This window comes from Anarhichas minor, unplaced genomic scaffold (genome assembly GCF_050575085.1).
Source record: "Anarhichas minor isolate MPS153535 unplaced genomic scaffold, ASM5057508v1 ptg000095l, whole genome shotgun sequence".
NCBI classification, from domain to species: Eukaryota; Metazoa; Chordata; class Actinopteri; order Perciformes; family Anarhichadidae; genus Anarhichas; species Anarhichas minor.
Genome location: NW_027466541.1, coordinates 1,165,001 through 1,186,145, shown reverse-complemented (window position 1 = coordinate 1,186,145; position 21,145 = coordinate 1,165,001). Strand labels below are relative to the sequence as shown.

The following is a 21,145-nucleotide window of genomic DNA, read 5'->3' as shown; positions in this document are numbered from 1 at the left end:
ATGAACAGAGCAGCAGCAGGTTGGATCATACTGCGTATTAATAATAAAGTAAGACATCATAAAGAAACACAGATGCTATTCATAGAACACAGTGACCTGATAACAAGTGGCCAAGACCACACGAGTTCATATGAGCTGGATTGCAGACGACATTCTTGATGAAAAGCGATGCTATAGATGTGCTGCTGCTGGTGAAGCCTCCACATGGAGAAAGTTCTCTCATGAGGACATCGTCAGCTGAGCTGATGGAGCAGCTGTAGCTCCTGAGGTCAATGGAAGGAGAAGGAACCAGGCCTGTGTCCCACTGAAGACTTTCACCAGACATGTCTCTCAGCCCGGTGCTGTCTGCTGCTGCAGCGTTCACCACGCTCCAGCAGCAGAGCCCATGTGCAGCTGCTCTCATGTGTTCATAGAGGTACGCATCACACACGCGCTGCACGAAGAAGAAGAACTCAACCTCAAACCACTTTACATCACATTGTAGAGAACCTCGGTGTGGGAAGTACCTCTGTCCTGTATTGTGTAGCTGGAGACGGAACGAGAGCCGGTCCATGCTCCGTTACATCCTCGTGGGCCTGGCTGTGTTCTCTGACGGTCACAAAGACCTCATGGCTGACTACAGGCTGGGGGGCCAGTCCATGGAGGCCCTTCTGAGGATCCTGCCACCACAGAACACACAGGGCTGGTCCCATGAGGAGACACGGCCTATCGTACAGCGTGGCGTCCCGGCTCTACAGTCTGCACACTAGTGTACGGTGGAGTGGCGAAAATTGCAGCCCTTCACCAGGAGGTCATCAACCTCCCCACCGCCGGAGCACCGGATGAGGTTGGCCACGCATTTGCCCAGCTGGCCCACAGCCCGGTGTCCTCCAGGTGTGTGGGTGCCATTGATGGCTGCCATGTCCGCAGAAGGACAATTGCAGGCAGTGTGTGATGGGAAGAGGCTCTTTGTGGGGAACCATGAGCCCAGAGTCCTGAAGAACAGCAGGATCTACCGAGAGGCTCTGTGTCCTCCCTCAGGTCAGTCTAACTCAAATTTAATGCATCAATACCATCAGTTACTGACAGAAATAGTCATTACTTTCACTCTCTACAGGATGCTTTATGTTGGGTGATGGTGGCTACCCCTGCATGACGAGGCCATCATCACCCCGTATAAAGAACCGCTGCAAGGGAGGGTGCAGAGCCGCTTCAACCAGCATCACGCAAAGGCCCGTTCCATCACACAGCGAACCTTTGGGACGTCGAAGACTCGGTGGAGATCGCTGCTCTTCAGGGCTCTGGAGGTCGACCGTTGTCCCCCGAGCCATCACCGCCTGCCTCACAGCGGGGGACATCGGTGTGGTTCCACCACGTCCAGTGAGGGGAACGAGACCAGCTGGCAGGGCTGCTCTCTGCTCCACGTCTGCACGCTGTGGAGTTGCAGGAGCAGGATTATTTGTAGGCTTGGGGACATGAAGGCCGGGGACACCACGCTCCATGATCAGCTGTGTGCCGTTGAAGCGCCTCTCTTAGTTATGTCTATTTCTAAGTTGCCTTTAAGTTTGTGTTGTGCATTTCTCTTCTGAGATAGATTCAAGTCATTTGTAACGACATCATTGACCCGCGACTCCAACCAAAGCAAGATGTCTTCACAAAGATGTAAACCGGAACAAGAAGCTGTCCAACACATGAGAAGATAAATAAATCAACACAACATAGTGAATACATATAAAAAACTCCTCCGTGGTGATACAGGTGCAGAATCCTCTTCCTCACATGCCACAAGTAGCTGCTCCAGAGGATGATGAGCCACTACCACTGGGGGCCACGTCAGCTCACGGTGTCCCCCAACACATGAGTCCATCAGGACTGGGGCTCCACAGAGGGCCGCCTCCCGATGGCCTCGTGCATGAGGGAAATAATTTAATCATTGTTCTTAAATACACTATTATAATATTTCCCCATTATCTTATGTTCTCATTGCACAGCTACTGTCTTCCTCAGTTGCTCTGCTTCCAGTGCAGCTTGTTTTAAGTAGAGCTTTTATCCAATCAGATCTCACCTCTGTGTCTCTAGGTAAGAACAGAGGCAGAGGCCTGCAGACTCACAAGTGAATCCATGTGCAGTTTAAGTGAATGGGGACGATATTGTTGATTGTCATAGTGTTCAACCAATCAGATCTTTAGTTTGACATGTTGGGCGTATTCTTTGACGTGTCAGAGCTGCTAGCTGGTCTACAAGTACGTGATTGGTCAGTGGGCTAGCCTGACATGTTGGGCGGTGACAATCTCAATATCTGCTGCCTCTGTGGAGCGGACATTTTCAGCCTCAAACGCATTAAAACGTGTTCAAGAAATACAACTGGGAGGCTCCACTGTCTTCACTGGCGTCCATGAATGGAGAAGGACTTCTTACTGGAACTAAAACACACGGATGTACTGAACAACCGTGAGATTAAACTCTTTGTTAACAAAGAAAGGAGGACTTTGTCTTTAAATAGTGAACAGCAGCTCTGGTAAGTTAAATGTGTTTGTTTTTACATCTGCAGCAGCTTTAATATGCTTGTTTGTATATTATTATTTGTACAACTTGTTTTTATGAAGATGGATTTTTGTTTGGTTTAATATGTGATAGGAACCATTGTTACGTCCAGTGTTGCTCTGGGGACATATTTAGCAGGTGCCAGTGTTGCCAACTTGGCGACTTTCTCGCTAAATCTGGTGACTTTCCTCTAAACCCTCATGGAGACTTTTTTTGTCAAAAGCTACTAGAGACTAATCTAGAGACTTGTCTGGTGCTGTGACTCTGACGTTAAAGCTCGTACGTTCTGCTCGGTGGTGAACGAGCAGCGGTGCTGCCGTGAGCCCCAAAGCTCTCACAGGTCAGTCTCAATTCAGGGGCTGCATCCTTCGGAGGACCCAGCCTTCGCGGTCTACGTGGGCCGCGTCCTTTGAGGACCGCAAAGGCTAGACCCTGCAGTCTCCGAAATGAGACGGCCTACCCTACAGAGGACTTCCTGTTTGCGTCAACAGCTGTTCCTGCCCCGCCCCCCTCTTGCTGCTCCCGTCCCTAAAATCCCTGCTCAACAGGATTATATATATATATAATACACACACTATATATATATATATATATATATATTTTATATATATATAATATACACACTATATATATATATATATATATATATATATATATATCTATATACAGTTGTGTGAAAAAGTGTTTGCCCCCTTCCTGATTTCTTATTTTTTTGCATGTTTGTCACACTTAAATGTTTCAGATCATCAAACAAATTTAAATATTAGACAAAGATAACACAAGTAAACACAAAATGCAGTTTTTAAATGAAGGTTTTTATTATTAAGGGGGAAAAAAAATCCAAACCTACATGGCCCTGTGTGAAAAAGTGATTGCCCCCTAAACCTAATAACTGGTTGGGCCACCCTTAGCAGCAACAACTGCAATCAAGCGTTTGCGATAACTAGCAATGAGTCTTTTACAGCGCTGTAGAGGAATTTTGGCCCACTCATCTTTGCAGAATTGTTGTAATTCAGCCACATTGGAGGGTTTTCGAGCATGAACCGCCTTTTTAAGGTCATGCCACAGCATCTCAATCGGATTCAGGTCGGGACTTTGACTAGGCCACTCCAAAGTCTTCATTTTGTTTTTCTTAAGCCATTCAGAGGTGGACTTGCTGGTGTGTTTTGGATCATTGTCCTGCTGCAGAACCCAAGTGCGCTTCAGCTTGAGGTCACGAACAGATGGCTGGACATTCTCCTTCAGGATTTTTTGGTAGACAGCAGAATTCATGGTTCCATTTACCACAGCAAGTCTTCCAGGTCCTGAAGCAGCAAAACAGCCCCAGACCATCACACTACCACCACCATATTTTACTGTTGGTATGATGTTCCTTTTCTGAAATGCCGTGTTACTTTTACGCCAGATGTAATGGGACATACACCTTCCAAAAAGTTCAACTTTTGTCTCGTCAGTCCACAGAGTATTTTCCCAAAAGTCTTGGGGATCATCAAGATGTTTCCTGGCAAAACTGACACGAGCCTTTATGTTCTTTTTGCTCAGCAGTGGTTTTCGTCTTGGAACTCTGCCATGCAGGCCATTTTTGCCCAGTCTCTTTCTTATGGTGGAGTCATGAACACTGACCTTAATTGAGGCAAGTGAGGCCTGCAGTTCTTTGGATGTTGTTCTGGGGTCTTTTGTGACCTCTTGGATGAGCCGTCGCTGCGCTCTTGGGGTAATTTTGGTCGGCCGGCCACTCCTGGGAAGGTTCACCACTGTTCCATGTTTTCGCCATTTGTGGATAATGGCTCTCACTGTGGTTCGCTGGAGTCCCAAAGCTTTAGAAATGGCTTTGTAACCTTTTCCAGACTGATAGATCTCAATTACTTTGTTTCTCATTTGTTCCTGAATTTCTTTGGATCGCAGCATGATGTCTAGCTTTTGAGGATCTTTTGGTCTACCTCACTTTGTCAGGCAGGTCCTATTTAAGTGATTTCTTGATTGAGAACAGGTGTGGCAGTAATCAGGCCTGGGTGTGGCTAGAGAAATTGAACTCAGCTTTCCAAAGATGTGATAAACCACAGTTAATTTATGTTTTAACGGGGGGGGGGGCAATCACTTTTTCACACAGGGCCATGTAGGTTTGGATTTTTTTTTCCCTTAATAATAAAAACCTTCATTTAAAAACTGCATTTTGTGTTTACTTGTGTTATCTTTGTCTATTTAAATTCGTTTGATGATCTGAAACATTTAAGTGTGACAAACATGCAAAAAAATAAGAAATCAGGAAGGGGGCAAACACTTCACACAACTGTGTGTATATATATATATATATATATATATATATATATATATATATATATATATATATATATATATATATATGTATATATGTATATATATATGTATATATGTATATATGTGTATATATATATATATATATGTATATATGTATATATATATATATGTATATATGTATATATATATATATATATATATGTGTATATATATATATATATATATATATATATATATATATATATATATATATATATATATATATATATATATATATATATATATATATATATATGTGTATATATATATATATATATATATATATATATATATATATATATATATATATATATATATGAGAGAGATAGCAATCCTAAGGCAGAAGAAATCAACCAAGACAGTTAACATTAACAGCAGCAAAACAAATGTCAGCAAACACGTTTATTAACTCTCAGTAACACATGTGCATATACTTTATATTTTTTAAATAAGTTGATGAAAAGAGAAACATTTATCAATAATGTTCACACAGGGATGCAAACTTAGAAGATTGACACGTTTTACACAGCAGAATATATACATATTCACATAGAAATCATTTACATGGACGTCTTATGTCAATTTAAATAAATAAAATAAAAAGGTGACATCACAACTGTCCTCTCTGTGACAGCAACATGAACACATGAGAAGGATGTACTGGTTGTGTTATTAGTGAAGGCTTTGTACAGGATGAGAGCTCATGTAACTGTAACCTTAAGTACAGGATGGTCACATGGAGATATTACAAATGGACTAATGTCTTAATTCAAAGCTACGGCTGCTGAATGTTTGTCCATCGTTCTCCCCTCAGCTCCTGCTCTCTGTAACAAAACAAGAACACAATCAGCAAAATACTCAAATTCAGTGTATTCGTGTTAATCTCAACGTTTGAAACGTTACTGGACTTAAAGTGATATTTCAGGTTCACAACCTGTCTGCCTGAGCTCACGTTGGTCCGTTTATGGACATGATATAAAGTATAAATCATCTGTAAAATCATCACAAACTCAGTGAGATATTATTCAACCTCTGAGGTTTGAAAGTGAAGTTATTAAAAGTTACTTTACAAGGCTTACTACGGTCGGATGCAGGCAGCCGAGCTGCCGGTAATAGCGCAGCGGCACGCAATGCATCTTGGGATATGGTGGGCCGCGAAGCATACATCAGATGTGTCCTCCAAATCTCCGACGAGAAGGCTGCATTCGTCGGCTGCATTGAAGGACTCTTCAACAAAAATGCGAAATGGGACAGCACTAGTCGCAGCGCTGTGACGCAACCGGTCTACGAATGCAGCCTCCGAAGGATGCAGCCCCTGAATTGAGACACAGCTACAGGTTACTCTCACAGCAGCCTCACGCTGCAGTCAGAGAGGAGAGGAGACGCACTCTCTGCGTGTTCATGTACCTGCACTCTGCAGTTAGTGCATCTACAGGTGTTGAGCTTCATATTTACACAAAACAAATAATAACCGTAGCTGTGTTTCAGCTGCAGGACAGCAGTGAAGGCCCAGCTATAACATGCACGGCACGCCACTGATACACACAACACTTTACAGCCAATGACGTCATCACAAATCTTCACAATAAAAGCTGTCCATCACGTGCGTGCGTGTGTCAGGACCTGGTCTGGTATCCCGTACCTGTCCCTCACCAACAGTAACGATGACCCATCATCCAGTTTTACTACACCAACAACAGCATCCATCACCACAACCAGGTGCACCCTGGGACATCAGCTGCTGTGAAGGTACACACACACACACACAGAGGGCTGAACATAATGTTACGTTAATATGATGTGATTAATGTGTGTGTGTGTGTGTGTGTGTGTGTGTGTGTGTGTGTGTCTCAGAGGTTCGAGCAGCTGTTCAGGTTGGAGTCGTCACGTTCAGACGACGACCAACGAGGAAGACTGAGTGAACTACAGAGCTGGAACACACACTGGAGACAGCAGATACACACTCTGAAACACACACACCAGCAGCTGATTGGCTGTTTGCTGTGTAGTCATCACCTCTGTTGATGTCTGTTAATAAAGCACAGAAGAAGAAAAAGAACAGAGTCTCGACTTGTTTTAGTTGTTGCTCCAGGTGACGATCTGGAGTCATCGCCTGAACACCTGAGCACCTGAACACCTGAGCACAACATTATATTAACAGGATGTTGATTTAAAGTGAAACCGTCACTAGCATTAAGCTAACTACACATCTACGTTGAAAATATACTAAACTAAATAAAATTAAAGCTGCGAGCAGCGATGTACGGGCCCTCGCACCTTCCCGCGTCTCGGGGGTACTGGCGGGACGCCGGCAGAAGCGGCCATAAATATCTGCGACCATCAGACACCGTGTCCACAAGTTAGACATATTTTTAATGCTTGGACTGTGTGACGCTGGAAATTATGTAATGCAAATATTCCACCAGTTCCTGTATCCACTTTGTGACGCTAGAGAACACGCGCAAACAAGCATTGTGTTGTTCTCCATCAAGTATAGACCACATCATGTAAATGTCATATAAATCGGATTCAGTTTGTCACATAACGCTGTCTTCCTGCTGCCAGTAGGTGGCGCTTTGAGTGAAAATTGGCTTGTAGACATCCTCAGGCCATGACTGTTATCAAGTATGGCAAGTTTGGGACAGATTTGATCAAGTCCAGTGGAGTTACATCAGCTTGTTGTTTAATGGCGACTCACGTACAATGGCCGCCACGTCACGGCTACGCCATTTCATCATACGTAAAGCTTTGAGTAACTTTTAATTGCAAAGGTCTTTAGATTATACTGACCAAATTTGAAAAGGATCTGACAAAGTCCCTAGGAGGAGTTCGTTAAAGTATAGCGACGAGAAATCAAGAGAAAATTCACACAAAACTTAAAATGGCCGACTTCCTGTTAATTTTAGAGCATTGTCCCAAGACACTTTTTTTTAAGTCTTCATGTGATACATGTGCCTACCAAATTCCATACATGTAGGTCAAACGTAGCGCCGGGGCTGGGTTTTGTGGAGTTATATCCGGGTTGTTGTTTAACCGCGAATCACGTAAAATGGCCGCCACGCCACGGCTACACCATTCCATCAAACGTAAAGCTTTGAGTAACTTTTAATAGCAAAGGTCTTTAGATTATACTGACTAAATTTGAAAAGGATCTGACAAAGTACCTAGGAGGAGTTCGTTAAAGTATAGCGACTAGAAATCATGGGAAAATTCACACAGAAATCAAAATGGCCGACTTCCTGTTTATTTTAGAGCATGGTCCCAAGACACTTTTTTTTAAGTCTTCATGTGATACATGTGCTTACCAAATTTCCTACATGTAGGTCAAACATAGTGCTGGGGCTGCGATTTTGAATATTTGTAGGGGGCGCTATCGAGGCAATTTGAAAGGGTCAAGCCAAAAATCCATATGAAATATTTATTTCCATCACCTATGACACCTGTGCAAAGTTCCAAGGCTTGTTGAGCATCCTAAGTCACAGACAAATAAGCTTAATTTTTCATGGCGAATGACGCGTTGCCACGGCAACAGCGTTTAACAACAACTCACAATATTCATGATAAAGCATTATCAATGTCTTACGGCTTAGCTTACCAAATTTGAGACTGATCTGGGCAACTTCCTAGTCAGAGTACATCAAAGTATAAAACTTGTCATTTCCTTTTGCCAGTAGGAGGTGCTATGACTTTGTGAAAATGTTGGCATGGAAATGTGCTCAGGCCTGGACCAGCATCATGCATAACAATTTTGGGGCAGATTGAATAAAGTACCTTGGAGTTACAACAACTTCCTCTTTCATGGTGAACAGCACGAAATGTGCGTGACATGGGCGCCACATAAAACGAAGGTCGTTCAATGTCAGTAGACCATTTTAGTAACTTTTCATCATTAATGTCTTTAGATCATCTTGACCAAATTTGAAGTTGATCGTATAAATTCTGTGGGAGGAGTTCGTTAAAGTACAATGCCTGAAAACGATGAAAAATGCCTAAAAATGCAAAGAAATGGGAGTATTACTGCATCGCCCCCTAGTGGTTGTATGGAATGAAAATATGAGGGCATGTTACAGGACACGATGTGAACATATGCTACAGATTTCGTGAGGATAGGCCACATGGTTTTGAAGTTATATATATTGCTGTAGAAGGCCACGCCCCTATGCAATTCATTGGTCCATATATTCTTAATGCAATAAGATATCAACAAGATTTTCATAACTTTTGATGATATATATCCAATAATGATTCACAACAAATCTGGTACCAATCAGACCCAAGGTCTAGGAGAAGTGAATTTGTTTTGTTTTTCTACAAAATTCAAAATGGTGGACAATTTTGGTAGGCGGAGCTTAGGGTCCCAAGAGGATTTTTTGTAGAACTCATTCAGTTGCTCATGACCGTAACATTTTAAGTCATTTGGACATACGGGCTGTCGGGGCTTGCATTTCCAACTTCTAGGGGGCGCTAGCGAGCAATTTTGTCATGTTCAAGCATGGGACCCATAAAATATCAAATTTTTGATGCTGGAAATGATGCTTTGCAAATAGTCCGATGCTTCCTGTATCCTCTGCCTGGCACTACAGAATGTGTGCAAACAGGCATTATGTTGCTCTGTGTCAAGTGTAAACCACATGGTGTAAAAGTCATGTAAATCGGAGGTGTTTATCACAAAATTCTGATTTCCTTTCGCCAGCAGGTGGCGCTGTGAGTATTAGGGGAAATTAGCTTGTAGACATCCTCAGGCCATGAGTGTTATCAAGCATGTGAAGTTTGAGACTGTTTGGAACAAGTCCAGCTGAGTTACATCAGCTTTTTTCATGGGGAATCACGTAAAGTAGCCACCCGCTACGGCTAAACGATTCCGTCAAACGTAAAGCTTTTCATAACTTTTAATCACAACGGTCTTAACATGGTACTGACAAAATTTAAAGTGGATCTGATGAAGTCCCTAGGACAGTGGTTCCCAAACTTTTTCTGTCAAGACCCCCTTTGATGATATAGGAACATTGGACGACCCCCCCCCCCCCCCCCCCCGCAACCCGACCCCAAATTTTTCTTGGTTTTTAATGAATTGCATTATAATGCATGAACTGTATAAAATATTTGTATTTCTTTCTAAAATAAGTACATATCACTTCACAGTTTATTCTTCAGTTTGTTTAACTGGGGAAAAAAATAGCAATAATAAAATATATATAAAATAAAAAATATATAAAATAATTTGTAAATACAATTAACTTAATTTCAAACAAAGTGCAAACAACATATACTGTATTTCCTCACATTGAACAGCAGGTTTTCTCAAACAATAAAATAACACAATTATGAACAAGGTGTGCAGGTCTACATGGACCATATTATTTTGTGATCATATTCCTATGTATATTCCTATTCATATATATCAATCAGTGACTGGTGTGGGCTTGCTTTGCTTTACAGATTTTGTCAAAGCGGGGTTGCTGGTTGGAGATAGCTACTCTCAGTTCATTCTCAATGTTCAACTTTGATCTGTATTTGGTCTTCATTGCAGCAACTGCAGAAAACCCTGTTTCACATAAATAGGATGTGGCAAAAGGCAACAGTATGCCCATAGCTCTTTGGCCTAGTAGTGGCTAGTCTTTCTCCACTCCAATCTTGTCGCTCCGTATCTTTCTCCGTATCTTTCTCGCTCTGTGTCGCTCTGTGTCGCTGTGTGTCTCTCTCTCGTTCGCGCTCCCTCACTCTCTCTCTCCCTCGCTCGTTCGCGCTCTCTCGCTCGGGCGCGCGCTCGCTCTCTCGCTCGCGCGCGCTCGCTCTCGCTCTCGCTGGTTTTGCCACAGTCGGTCTGTGACATGAGCCGCTCTGGTGGCGTGGTTGGAACACAGTGCATGTCACGTCGGTTATTTTATATTGTTTTACCGGTGTATGTGTGCGTCTGTGTGTGTGGGTTGGTGATGAAGCCGCGACCCCCCTGTAGTACCACCGCGCCCCCCCTAGGGGTCGCGACCCCCACTTTGGGAACCACTGCCCTAGGAGGAGTTTGTTAAAGTATAGCGACTAGAAATAGGCCAAAATGTATTGAAAAATGACACATAAATGAAACTGGACGACTTCCGGTAGGGTTTAGAGCATGGTCCCAAGAGACTTATATTTAAGTCTCCATAGGATACATCTGCCTATCAAGTTTCGTACATGTAGCTCAAACGTAGCGCTGGGGCTGCTCTTTTGAAATCTTGTAGGGGGCGCTATAGAGGCAATTTAAAACGGACGATTAAAAAAATCATATAGAATATTTCTTCCAATGACCTATGACACATGTAAAAAGTTCCATGAGTTTTTGAGCATGCCAAGTCACTAAACCATCAGCTTCCTTTTTCATGGCGAACGATGCGTCGCCACGGCAACAGCGTTCAACGAAAACTCACAATATTCATGATGATGCATCATCAATGTCTTAAGGCTATCCGTACCAAATGTGAGACTTATCAGTTCACCTGGCTAGGAGGAATAAAGAAAAGTATAAAATATGACATTTCCTTTAGCCAGTAGGCGGCGCTATGGGTTATTGAATTTTTTTCAATTGAAGTATGTTTAGGCTTGAAGTAGCATCATGCATAAGAAGTTTTGTGCGGATTGGATAATGTACCTTAGAGTTATAACAACTTATAACTTATTTTTTCAAAAACAATGAGGCAAAATGGCCGCCATGCCACGTCAAGGTTCTTCGATGAAAAGTCACGATTTTTCTAACGTGTCATCACAAAGGTCTTAAGAGCATCCTGACCAAAGTAGAAGTTGATCGCTTAAATTCTCTAGGAGTTCGTTAAAGTGCGAAGGCTGAAATCTGCAAAAAGTGACAAAAAGCACAACTTCGTGGGTTTACTGTAGCGCCCCCTAGTGGTTGAATACAAAACAATTCGCAGGGTATGTTACAGGATGCAATGTGCACATATGCTGCAAATTTGGTAATTGTAGGACAAACGGTTGAGAAGTTATGTGTATTGATATTAAGCCACACCCCTAAGAAGTTTATTGGTCCATATCTTGTAAACGCTAAGAGCTATCAAAAAGCTTTTGATAACTTTTGATGATCTAGATCCGATAATTATCCACAGCAAATTTGGTAGAAATCGGACCCAGCATGTAGGAGGAGATTGCAAAAATGTGTTTTTCACTAAATTCAATATGGCGGAAAATCTAAGTAGGCGGAGCTTAGGGGTCTGAGAGGCTTTTTTGTATATCTAGCGGAGTCGGACATGTGTGTCGAATTTGAGGAAATCGGACATACTGGCCGAGGGGCGTCACCGGTCCGACTTGTAGGGGGCGCTAGAGAGCCATTTTTTTTACACAGAAAGATGCATCATTTTTCAGATGGCTATTTTCACCAGACCTGACAAGTGTCCAAAACCTGGCGAGTTTTGGGGTTTGTTTACGAAAAATAAAAATCATAATAATAACAATAATACCCCTTACAATTTCAATAGGGCCTTCGCAGGCCCGACGTTGTCGGTTGCTCGGGCCCTAATAAAATGTAGTTTCATTTCTAACATTTCAGTTTAGATTAAACAAACATATTTAACATGCTAGCGGTTTAAAGCTAGCTGTTGATCCCTGTTTCCAGTCTTTATGCTAAGCTAAGCTAACCATGGACATTATTTTCCCTCTAAACACCTGAGAGAAGATTTATCTAAATACAAACAAACATAATCAAACATCAGAGTTCATTATTTAAAAATAACAAGATGGAGCTGTTTTATGTTTAATGACGCTGCAAATACAAACACACCGACCAATCAGCAGCCAGAAGTCTTTGTGATGTCATCAAAGGTATATAACTTCACTTTAAAAATAAAGGGCTTCTTAGGAGACCTGCTATGAAAAACAGGTCCTACACGAGCATCTAGAGGAGGTCCAAAGGGGGTCTGAGGGTCTGGAGGAGGTTCAAAAGAGATCTGGTGGTCTGGAGGAGGTCTGAGGGTCTGGAGGAGGTTCAAAGGAGATCTGGTGGTCTGGAGGAGGTCTGAGGGTCTGGAGGAGGTTCAAAGGAGATCTGGTGGTCTGGAGGAGTTCAGGACTCTGAGTCAAGGTTGGAGATCTTGTCGATGGACTGCAGCAGTTGAGAGACCAGACAGAGAGTTTCTGCTTCCCCCAGCAGTTGACTGAAGGCAGACAGACAGACAGGTTAGCATGTTGCTGTTGAACAGGACTCGGTAGAAATGAGGAACGTCCAACATGTCCTCAATCTGATGGTCTACAAATCAACACACACACCGGATGGAGGAGTGGGCGTGGCTTGCCGTCTTGTTCAGGTACTCGGACGCAACCTGAGCGTTGTGTCTCATCGTCATGACGATTTCCGACTCTGCTGCCTTAAGACTGACGTTCTCCGACTGAAGAGCGTCGACCTCCACCTGAGACGCACACACACACACACACACACACACACACACACACACACACACACACACACACACACACACACACACACACACACACACACACACACACACACACACACACACACACACACACACACACACACACACACACACACACACACACACGTGTGTGTGAACAGCACCATGTTATAGAGGTAAAGTCATAGACAGCGTGTATAAGAAGTCTAACATACATTTAAATAATGATGCCATGATTAATGAGTCGTCCTCTGATACGAACACACAGCTCATCATGAAACACGGAACTGGTCCATGGTTCAGAACCTGCTCCATGGTTCAGAACCTGATCCATGGTTCTGGTTCTTAAGGATCACAGATCTGCTCTCTGCTGATCTCACCTGAAGCTGCTGAAGATCCACCTTCAGTCTGCAAACACAGCCCTCTGCTCTCACTGCTCGCTTCTGTAGAGGGAGAGAGGGAGGGAGGGGGAGGGGGGGAGGGGGAGAGAGAGGGGGGGGGGGGAGGGGGAGAGAGAGGGAGAGAGAGAGAGAGGGGGAGAGAGAGGGAGGGAGAGGGGGAGAGAGAGAGAGGGAGAGGAGAGAGAGAGAGGGAGAGGAGAGAGAGAGAGGGAGGGAGAGAGAGAGTGAGTGAGTGAGTGAGTGAGTGAGGGAGAGAGAGGGGGGAAGGGAGAGGGAGGGAGGGAGATAAAGTTGGAGATATTACATTCATTATACTCCTATTAAGTTTGTGTTTGAATTCTTTCATGTCAATAAAGTTTCTCTGAATTGAATAGAGAGACAGTAAACAGGAAGTGAGGCCTCCTCAGGCCTCTTAAAGGAACAGTACTCTCACGGTCATCAGGTGGAGGTTCTGCTCCACAGAGTGAACCATGCTCTCCAGATCCTTCTCCTCCTTCTCCTCCTGACGCCTCCTCTGGACCAGCTCCTCCGACAGCTCCCCCACCCTGAGGAGCAGAACAGATGCATGATGGGTAAATACTCTTTGCCCGATACTGCGCTGTGATTGGCTAATGATGCTAACCTGTGCTTGTTAGCATCTGATCTCTTCTGCAGCTCCATGATGGACCTCCTCAAGGACATGTTCTCCTCCTTCAACTGACACACACACACACACACACACACACACACACACACATGAGAGGCAGGCAGAGAGAGAGACATCTACAGACAAACATCTACAGACTCTGACCTGCTGGATCTGGACCTGGCTGCTCCTGCTGCTCCTCCTCCTGCAGGAGGTGACTGCTTCAGCAATAGAGGTCTCATCGTCTCCTTCATAGTTCTCTCCTCTTGCTGCTCCTGCTCCCTGCTGGACTTCAGGTCTGGAGGAGAACCTGATTAGTTCAGAAATGTTTAGAAGGTCTGCATCACTACTGATCCGGTCTGAAACCGAAGCATCCCGGACCAGAACCCAGAACCCTGAGGGTTTCAGGGTCTGCACAAAGCACCATGACTGCAGGTCTAGAACCTGGTCCTCATGGTGGTCTCAGTCCGGATCAGACTGAACAGCTTTGGTTCGTCTCCGTCACAGTAAAGACGTTAGAATCTCACGTGATCTACGATACGACATGAACGCAGCGTGAACCAACCAGCTTTAAGCTCCGCCTCTAACGGGGCAGAAACTAACCAATCAGTGAACAGCAGGACTCACCTGGTCTCCTCCTCCTCCGTGCAGAGGGACGACGTGCTGTCTACGCCTGACTGGAAGCTCCGCCCACACCCCGCCTCCTCCTCTTCCTGATTGGGTGACATTTAGTAACAAACGACACGACATCATCACTGAGAACCAGACAGGTGGAACACGATGACGTCAGCGATTATGTCACTGATGTACCTGTGGAGCCAGAGACGGTTCAGAGAAGAAACAAGTCCGGACCTCAACGTCCAGCGACCTCTGAGACACAGACAGAGAGACAGACACAGAGAGAGAGACAGACAGAGACACAGAGAGAGAGACAGACAGAGACACAGAGAGAGATCGAGAGACACAGACAGAACATGTTTCTTTATCATTTAAGACAGTTAACCAAATAAAGTCCAACAAACATAAATGTGTCTTTGATTGTCTTCAGACTGTGAGATCTGACTCTCACTTAGCACCATCTTTGTGAACTATCTTCTTCAGTCTGAAGCCTTCCTGCTTCGTGAGACCTCCTCTGTCCTTGCTTCTCATGTGAGCTCTGGCAGAGCTGGAGAGCTTCTCTTTGTCAGAGAGGTAGTCCTCCACTTTGGCTCCTCTCACATTCTTACTCCTCTTCAGAAACTCCTTGATCTTCTCCACGCTGTAGTCTCCAGAGCTCCTACAGCTGCCATCCCTGTATTCAGAGGGCTCACTGTCAGCAGCAGCACCCTCCTCCTGACTGGACTCACACTCTGCCGCTCCTGCACTTTCTTTAGTTGCCACTTTTTTCGCCTGCGAGCTTCCGCTGTCTCCTCTCTGTTTCCTCTTCAGCTGAGGGGCTTTGCGCTGCTCCTCGTCTGCTTCCATGTCCACCTCCCTACCTGTCTCCACCTGTCCTCCAGTACTCTCCCTCACCTTCTGGACCTCACTTGCCCCGTCCTTTATCACCTCTTGTCCCCCACTTGTCCTCTCTTCTCTCACCTCCTGTACCCCACTTGTTTCCTCCCCCCTCACCTCCTGGGCCCCACCCGTCTCCTCCACCCTCAACTCCTGGGTCACACCCGTCTCCTCCACCCTCGCCTCCTGTGCTCCACTTGTTCCCTCTTGTCCGTCCAGCTTGTCCCCTCTGCCCTCCTCAGTACCTTTCTGGTTCTGGTCTTTGTTTGAGCCGTTTTCCCAGGACAAGCTCTGCTCAGATGTCCTTCTTTCCCACAATTGTAACATTTAAAATCATTAGTCTTTGCAAAGAGGACGTAGTCAAAGTCGTCTACAGTGATTTTAAAACTGAGGTTGACCACTCTGCTCCTGTTGTTGGGGATCATGAGGACATGTCTCCTGTGAGACACCACGTGCTTCAACAGCGGAGACTTAAAGCCAGAGGACACTCTCCTAACCGGAGACACCACTTTCCCATGTTTGGACAGCTCTTTGATTATTGCATCGTTCCTTATGAATGGTGGCACGTTAGACACGGTGACTTTCACTTCCGGTGAGCCGAGAGGATACGTGGGCAGGAAGTGTTCACCCACGGAGATCCCGGTCATCAACACCACTTCCGCAGTTTTTATGGTGTCTAGAAAGATGACCAGAGCGCTGTTCATCTTCACGCAGCTGTGGCCGACAAGCTCCCCCACTGCCAGGCTGCATTCCTCCACTGAACACCCGCAACGCGGCGGGATCTTCACGCCGTGTTCTCTGGTTAACTCCGTCAGGCTCATGGTGGCGTTTAGCAGCCGACAGCACGCGCTGCCCGGCTGCAATCCGCTCACAAAAAAGACCCCAAAAACAGCTAAAAGTACACAAAAAAACCCGTCAACCCTGCACACCCCACTACACTACCATATACAACATTACACACCCCACTACACTACCATATACAACATTACACACCCCACTACACTACCATATACAACATTACACACCCCACTACACTACCATATACAACATTACACACCCCACTACACTATCATATACAACATTACACACCCCACTACCATATACAACATTACACACCCCACTACACTACCATATACAACATTACACACCCCACTACACTACCATATACAACATTACACACCCCACTACACTACCATATACAACATTACACACCCCACTACACTATCATATACAACATTACACACCCCACTACCATATACAACATTACACACCCCACTACACTACCATATACAACATTACACACCCCACTACACTACCATATACAACATTACACACCCCACTACACTACCATATACAACATTACACACCCCACTACACTACCATATACAACATTACACACCCCACTACACTACCATATACAACATTACACACCCCACTACACTACCATATACAACATTACACACCCCACTACACCATCATATACAACATTACACACCCCACTACCATATACATTACACACCCCACTACCATATACAACATTACACACCCCACTACACTATCATATACAACATTACACACCCCACTACACTACCATATACAACATTACACACCCCACTACACTATCATATACAACATTACACACCCCACTACACTACCATATACAACATTACACACCCCACTACACTATCATATACAACATTACACACCCCACTACACTATCATATACAACATTACACACCCCACTACACTACCATATACAACATTACACACCCCACTACACTACCATATACAACATTACACACCCCACTACACTATCATATACAACATTACACACCCCACTACACTATCATATACAACATTACACACCCCACTACACTACCATATACAACATTACACACCCCACCCCACTACCATATACAACATTACACACCCCACTACACTATCATATACAACATTACACACCCCACTACACTACCATATACAACATTACACACCCCACTACACTACCATATACAACATTACACACCCCACTACACTATCATATACAACATTACACACCCCACTACACTACCATATACAACATTACACACCCCACTACACTATCATATACAACATTACACACCCCACTACCATATACAACATTACACACCCCACTACCATATACAACATTACACACCCCACTACACTATCATATACAACATTACACACCCCACTACACTACCATATACAACATTACACACCCCACTACACTATCATATACAACATTACACACCCCACTACACTATCATATACAACATTACACACCCCACTACACTACCATATACAACATTACACACCCCACTACACTACCATATACAACATTACACACCCCACTACCATATACAACATTACACACCCCACTACACTACCATATACAACATTACACACCCCACTACACTACCATATACAACATTACACACCCCACTACACTACCATATACAACATTACACACCCCACTACACTACCATATACAACATTACACACCCCACTACACTATCATATACAACATTACACACCCCACTACACTACCATATACAACATTACACACCCCACTACACTATCATATACAACATTACACACCCCACTACCATATACAACATTACACACCCCACTACACTACCATATACAACATTACACACCCCACTACACTACCATATACAACATTACACACCCCACTACACTACCATATACAACATTACACACCCCACTACACTACCATATACAACATTACACACCCCACTACACTATCATATACAACATTACACACCCCACTACACTATCATATACAACATTACACACCCCACTACACTACCATATACAACATTACACACCCCACTACACTACCATATACAACATTACACACCCCACTACACTACCATATACAACATTACACACCCCACTACCATATACAACATTACACACCCCACTACACTACCATATACAACATTACACACCCCACTACCATATACAACATTACACACCCCACTACACTACCATATACAACATTACACACCCCACTACCATATACAACATTACACACCCCACTACACTACCATATACAACATTACACACCCCACTACCATATACAACATTACACACCCCACTACACTATCATATACAACATTACACACCCCACTACACTATCATATACAACATTACACACCCCACTATCATATACAACATTACACACCCCACTACACTATCATATACAACATTACACACCCCACTACACTACCATATACAACATTACACACCCCACTACACTACCATATACAACATTACACACCCCACTACACTACCATATACAACATTACACACCCCACTACACTATCATATACAACATTACACACCCCACTACACTATCATATACAACATTACACACCCCACTACACTATCATATACAACATTACACACCCCACTACACTATCATATACAACATTACACACCCCACTACACTACCATATACAACATTACACACCCCACTACACTATCATATACAACATTACACACCCCACTACACTATCATATACAACATTACACACCCCACTACCATATACAACATTACACACCCCACTACACTACCATATACAACATTACACACCCCACTACACTATCATATACAACATTACACACCCCACTACACTATCATATACAACATTACACACCCCACTACCATATACAACATTACACACCCCACTACACTACCATATACAACATTACACACCCCACTACCATATACAACATTACACACCCCACTACCATATACAACATTACACACCCCACACAGAGAGAGAGAGACAGAGAGACACAGTTATTAAAGGACACGCCCCTTTCTTCCTCCTCCTCCTCCTCTGTAGCTGGACTACCTTGGTGCCAGTCTGCTCCTGGTCCAGGTCTTGTTCTGGGTCCTGGTCCTGGTTCTTCCAGCGTAGGAACTCTCTGAAGGAGAACGGGTTCAGGTCCTCAGAGTCGAGCTGCTCGTCTGCTGAGGAGGTCAGACCACGTGATGACGACGTGAGATCAGCTGACTATCGTAACAATAACAATAACAACAATAACAACAATCATCATACCGTCTGTGATGATCAGACTCTTCTGTTTGGACATGGCGTCACTTACTGGTCATCGATCGTCACGTCTTTCCCGCCGTGTCTCTCCTGCGGGACTAAAAAAACAGAACCCGGAAGCACACACATGCGACAGCTCCGAAACTCACGTGACCGACCTTCTGACTTCTTATTGGCTAAGACGATCACGTGACGTAGGAGGCAGAAGACGGTAGAAGAAAAAAAAGATACGAGTTTCTTCTCCACGTGTCCCGGTTCAGAGCTGCGGTCCCGGTTCCCTGCGGATCTCCTCCGGTGAGTGGGTTAGTGCATGAGCCCGGGTTAGCCCGGCTCGTCTTGGCGGGGATTTAAAGTAGCTCGGCGGGTCTGGAGCCGGATGTCAAACCGGGTTCGTCTGCTCTGGTTCTTATCCAGGTCTTATATGGGTCTCCTCATCCGGCTGTGATTGACAGCTGGTGGGCGGGGCTGGAGAACTGGTTCTGGTCCCGGATCAGTCTTCAGCTGCATCGGTGTGTGTGTGAAAACATCTCAACCAAAAAAAACAAACTCCATTCAAAAATGATCAAATTTAACGGGGGCACGTGTGTTCAGTGTACCGAATGTGACCGAAGACAGTTTGTGGTTGGATGACGTCATTCACTAAATACGTTATTTCAGCTCAAGTTTGTTCCGAATTATAAAGAAACTGAAGAACTCACCTCCTGGTTCCTCCTTCAGGTTTGTGAGCAGATGGTAAAATAGTTTAAATGATGTTTGGTCAGAAGCTGTTAACTGACCAGTGTGACCACTGTGACCAGTATGACCTCATGTGTCCAATCTGCAGAGCTGGACAATGTCTGAAGAGATTCCACCTGAGGGGGGGCACCCCCAGGCCCAGTCCACCCAGTCCCCATCCCAGGCCCAGTCCACCCAGTCCCCATCCCAGGTCCAGTCCAAGTCCCAGCCCGGTTCCAGTTCTTCCAGCGGGCCGACCTCTGCCAGCCAGTCCTCCAGTGGGTCTGGGACCCTGAGCAGCGTGGACACCATCCCCGTCACCCTGTCCTCCGTCCCAGAGGAGCCTGAACCACAACCCTGGGGCCGCCTGCTGCCCATGGCCCCGGGCTTCAGGAGCCTCGGTGAGTCCACATGCTAAAACTAGACCTTAAACTAGACCCGATACCCGTCTACTACTGAACCGGGTCTGAGCCCTGAAGTTAAAGTAGTGTCCAGATAGTCCTGGTTCTCATGGTGTCCTTTGTCGACAGACTGTTTTGAGGACCAGTACCTGTTTGGACGAGACTCTCA

General features: G+C 44.7%; 2 protein-coding genes across 13 annotated transcripts in view; one reads left to right on the top strand and one right to left on the bottom strand.

Annotated features, from left to right (window-relative positions):
- Window positions 1–12,564: 12,564 nt before the first annotated feature.
- Window positions 12,565–20,023, bottom strand: entr1 (endosome associated trafficking regulator 1). 11 transcript variants are annotated; one of them, XM_076082447.1, is made up of 10 exons: window positions 19,868–20,023; window positions 19,661–19,779; window positions 15,072–15,131; window positions 14,889–14,974; window positions 14,427–14,571; window positions 14,259–14,332; window positions 14,070–14,181; window positions 13,616–13,678; window positions 13,090–13,229; window positions 12,565–12,977 (listed from the first exon to the last, which is right to left on the bottom strand). In XM_076082447.1, exons 1-10 carry the CDS (start codon window positions 19,899–19,901, stop codon window positions 12,887–12,889), a joined length of 924 nt encoding a protein of 307 aa, XP_075938562.1. In that variant the 5' UTR covers window positions 19,902–20,023; the 3' UTR covers window positions 12,565–12,886. The 11 variants fall into 11 exon arrangements, with proteins under 11 accessions (XP_075938562.1, XP_075938564.1, XP_075938563.1 ...); XM_076082449.1 differs by having other exon boundaries at window positions 14,427–14,559; XM_076082448.1 differs by having other exon boundaries at window positions 19,661–19,776.
- Window positions 19,660–21,145, top strand: part of chek2 (checkpoint kinase 2) — a 14,710-nt gene continuing 13,224 nt past the window's right edge. The window contains exons 1-3 of one of the 2 annotated variants that reach the window (XM_076082445.1): window positions 19,660–20,155; window positions 20,685–20,976; window positions 21,106–21,145. The exon at window positions 21,106–21,145 is cut by the window's right edge and continues 85 nt beyond it. In XM_076082445.1, the coding sequence (XP_075938560.1) occupies window positions 20,694–20,976; window positions 21,106–21,145 (323 nt within the window). In that variant the 5' untranslated portion in view covers window positions 19,660–20,155; window positions 20,685–20,693. Of the gene's footprint in view, window positions 20,156–20,518; window positions 20,579–20,684; window positions 20,977–21,105 lie in introns of those variants that run through there. The other variant, XM_076082446.1, reaches the window with a different exon arrangement.

Bases quoted from the DNA above. Each gene is read 5' to 3' on its own strand.
- entr1 (XM_076082447.1), bottom strand. From the start codon at position 19,901: ATGTCCAAACAGAAGAGTCTGATCATCACAGACG. The intron at 15,132-19,660 runs GTAGTCCAGCTA...TCTGTGTCTCAG, and splicing joins AGGAGCAGACTGGCACCAAG to AGGTCGCTGGACGTTGAGGT. The intron at 14,572-14,888 runs GTGAGTCCTGCT...TGAACTAATCAG, and splicing joins ACGGAGGAGGAGGAGACCAG to GTTCTCCTCCAGACCTGAAG.